General features: G+C 34.2%; 1 protein-coding gene across 1 annotated transcript in view; it reads right to left on the bottom strand.

Annotated features, from left to right (window-relative positions):
• Positions 1-203: 203 nt before the first annotated feature.
• LOC134250347 (transmembrane 9 superfamily member 4-like) overlaps positions 204-3,308 on the bottom strand; it is a 15,935-nt gene continuing 12,830 nt past the window's right edge. Inside the window, exons 6-9 of the mRNA XM_062732709.1 lie at positions 1,927-2,029; positions 1,735-1,787; positions 776-817; positions 204-375 (exon numbers count right to left, since the gene is read on the bottom strand). Coding sequence (XP_062588693.1) covers positions 204-375; positions 776-817; positions 1,735-1,787; positions 1,927-2,029 — 370 coding nt within the window. The remainder of the gene's footprint in view (positions 376-775; positions 818-1,734; positions 1,788-1,926; positions 2,030-3,308) is intronic.

Here is a 3,308-nt window from a genome sequence, read left to right as displayed (position 1 = left end):
TTCCTTTGAGGAAAGTTTCAGGAAGATTGTCCCAGCCATCTCCAAGAAACAGCCCATAGAACAAAAACATGCGTGCAATCGCAATAGGTCGCCCCCAACTTCGTTCGGGGCGACATAACTAAGATGACCATCTCTCAGATCTCAACTTCTGATAGCACAATGTACATTGGGGCTATAAGAAGTACAGGATAAGAAACACTTGCCTAATCAAGATATAGCTTTAAGGTTATAATATAGAGTGTATCATGATTAATTAAATGTCTATATTGCACTGTACCTTCTTTCAGTTCCTGAAGCTGAACAACACTCCCAGGTTTCTTGTTTTTGTAGTCACATCTTCCTTCAGCATTTGTGTTTAATTCTCCATACTGAACACTAAATAAAAAAAAAACATTAGTAAATGATGAACAAAGAGCAACATGTAAAACAAACAATGAAGCTTATACTTTAAATTACTTTTTATTCGCGAGAACTCTATTTTCGCATAATTACGCGAGACAGCATTCTCGCAAAAATTTTATTTTCGCGTATGAGAGCATTTCTCAAGATTATATAGAGCACTAACAACAATTCGTGAAAATTATGTCTCGCTAAACGAGAGTCAATGACTATCTCGCGAAAATAAGGTGTAGCGAAAATTTAGTGATCTACAGTACTTCGAATCTACAAAAAATCTTTAACCATAACTGCTGAACAGTTTATTCAAGTCAAAAGAATTGGTCAATTACCCCAGCTTTAATGGGTTAGAAAAATCTAGAAGGATTGACAAGCTTACCTTTTGGCCTCGACTTCAAATCCCACAACCCTATAGTCTTCACTGTGAAAAAAGGGGAAAAATCGAATGTACAACGAATAATTATAAAAGAGTAAAATGCAGTGACTCTGATGCAGATACTGTAAAATGGGAATATTTGGCGCAATACTAATTTTAGTGCCTTTGGCACAAGAGCCCCTGAACGCTAAAATTTATTGTGTGCTAACAGAATTCTAAATATTATTTTGTTGTGTATGTTCAAAGCTTTCACATCAGTACACGTAAACCGAAACACGCAATTACGTAATGTCGAAGGGTCATTGGATTTTATATACACACTAGCATAGTACATGGTAGGCTCAATCAAGAAAGTTCTGCCAAATCATAATTTATTTAATAAACTATTGCTAGTTGTTATCCGATACTTATCTTTAGCACCTTCAAAGTTTGGCTTCTCCGCGTGTCAATCATCTATCGCCTCGAGGTAAACAATGCAATCAAGCAAGGCGATTGAGCTTGCAGACAATACCTGATTATGATTACCGTTTATCCAAGTAACTTTCCTTCGAATAAAATGCGTGAATACTCCATTTCTTTTATTTAAAATAAAATTCAACATTGTGCCACGTCTATGTGATTGCAACACCAAAGTTGACGATTGTTTACTTATATACCGGAGTGCTATTCTGTTTCCGTGCTTGACTAACCAAAAAGTCAAACACGGGCGTGGATTAAAAAAATAGTATCACATTTATATATTTTAATGACAAGTGCAAGCGATAAATTTTATTTGCGCCAATGTATTCCCAATTGCGTTTGCGCTAAAATACGTATGCGCCATATTTTCTCCTTTTACTGTATTCTACTGACTCCCTTGGTTTTTTTTTTTGCTTTATCAGTGTTTATGCTCTTAAATCTGTCTTTAATGCAATGAAGACTTTGTATTAGATAACAATTTGCTACAATTACAAGTGACTTACTTGTCATCAGTGTGATATTTTAGATGCATCTTTAAGTGGTTGTTTAGATAAACCTAAAATTAGGAAATAAATATATTATTTAAACATTCCATTATTTAAAATATGGATGTAAATGTACATGCACTAAATAAGGAGCAACAATACTGTTACACAAAAAACATTGAAGTGCATATCATTTTCATAATTTCTTACTTTTCCGTCTTTAACAAATCCAAGTTTATAACCATGCTCATACTGGACTTCATCTGAGTCCATCATCTTGAACTGTGTAGCACAGGGTAAATTATCCACAATCCTACAATTGATTTAATATGATAGGCTATTAAATTATACAAGTGTGCTTAATTCACTCACACATCATTATAACATTTTTTCCCTCATATGACTATCTTAGAAATCAACACTCATGGGTGACATGAACTTTATAGAAGAAGAGTACCAGCTTTCTTAAACACTATGATAATGCTTAAGGTACATTGATACTCTGATAAGAGAGATAACTCTTAATGACACAAATGTCTATTATTCCCTTATAAATTTGTCAAGTTGAAGTGCCTTTTTTGTCAAATTTTGCCCCGCAAGCCATGCTATAAATGTTTGTATTTTATTCAGTATATACATTTCCTTTGGAAAATCATAAAAGTTTTATACAGTAAAATTTGTCTAATCCGGACTCTGAGTACTCCGGATTTTTGTCCATTCCGTCTATAAATTTTAGTCCCATGCACTTCTTTAACAAATTCTATAGAAAAAATTCTGTGTAATCCGGATACTGTCTATTCTGTATTCCGAACGGCCATACTGGTCCCAACTGCTCATAATTAACGGTAATTATTTCCTCTAATCCGGCCACACCTGAGTTACTTCAAAGCAATTAACACCTTTCGTGGTGGATGTGATAATCCGTGTTTGCATTAGCATGATTAGTGCCATGAGATGCGATGAAATGCAGCGGTGACACAGCCCACTTGAAAACTATTATATGATTAAATTACAATTTAAAAAACATTAACTTTGTTTTAACTCCTTTTACCACATTATAACATAAACACAAAAATTATATGTACGCGATTAAAAAATCAAGATATAAATCGGGATCGAAAATCGAACGCATTTCAAAATGGCGCCATAACACTGTGGGGGAAATCGTAATTTTTTACATAAAAATTAAAAGTTCAATCCAATAACTAGTGCTAATTGTAACGGTGACCGTTACAGATGTTCCCCAAACGCTCCCCATCTCCCTTTTGGTGCCATATTCCCTGTTAGCTTCATTAAATAAGACAAACTTTATGCATTTGAGACTTTAACAACGTTTACCCAGAAGGGTACCAAGTTCATTCAAATTTTAGCATTGCACGCGTGCGCATGTGAATGTATGTGCGTAATGACCATATCATCTTGTCTACACAATCTATATACTTTAATATACTAAATATTAAAGTATTTATTCCAAAAGTATTAAAAAATAGGCTCATTCAAGTGTATTTTTGGTTTTACTCATTTCACGTGCACGCACGTGCATACATGAGCATGGTAACATACCTTCTTGTAGAAGTCTATTACATCAATCT

Source organism: Saccostrea cucullata, unplaced genomic scaffold, assembly GCF_032062105.1.
Source record: "Saccostrea cucullata isolate Sc308-1 unplaced genomic scaffold, CSIRO_AGI_Scuc_v1 ctg1639, whole genome shotgun sequence".
NCBI lineage: Eukaryota > Metazoa > Mollusca > Bivalvia > Ostreida > Ostreidae > Saccostrea > Saccostrea cuccullata.
Note: the sequence above shows the minus strand (reverse complement) of the source record. Positions and strands in the feature narration are given on the sequence as shown.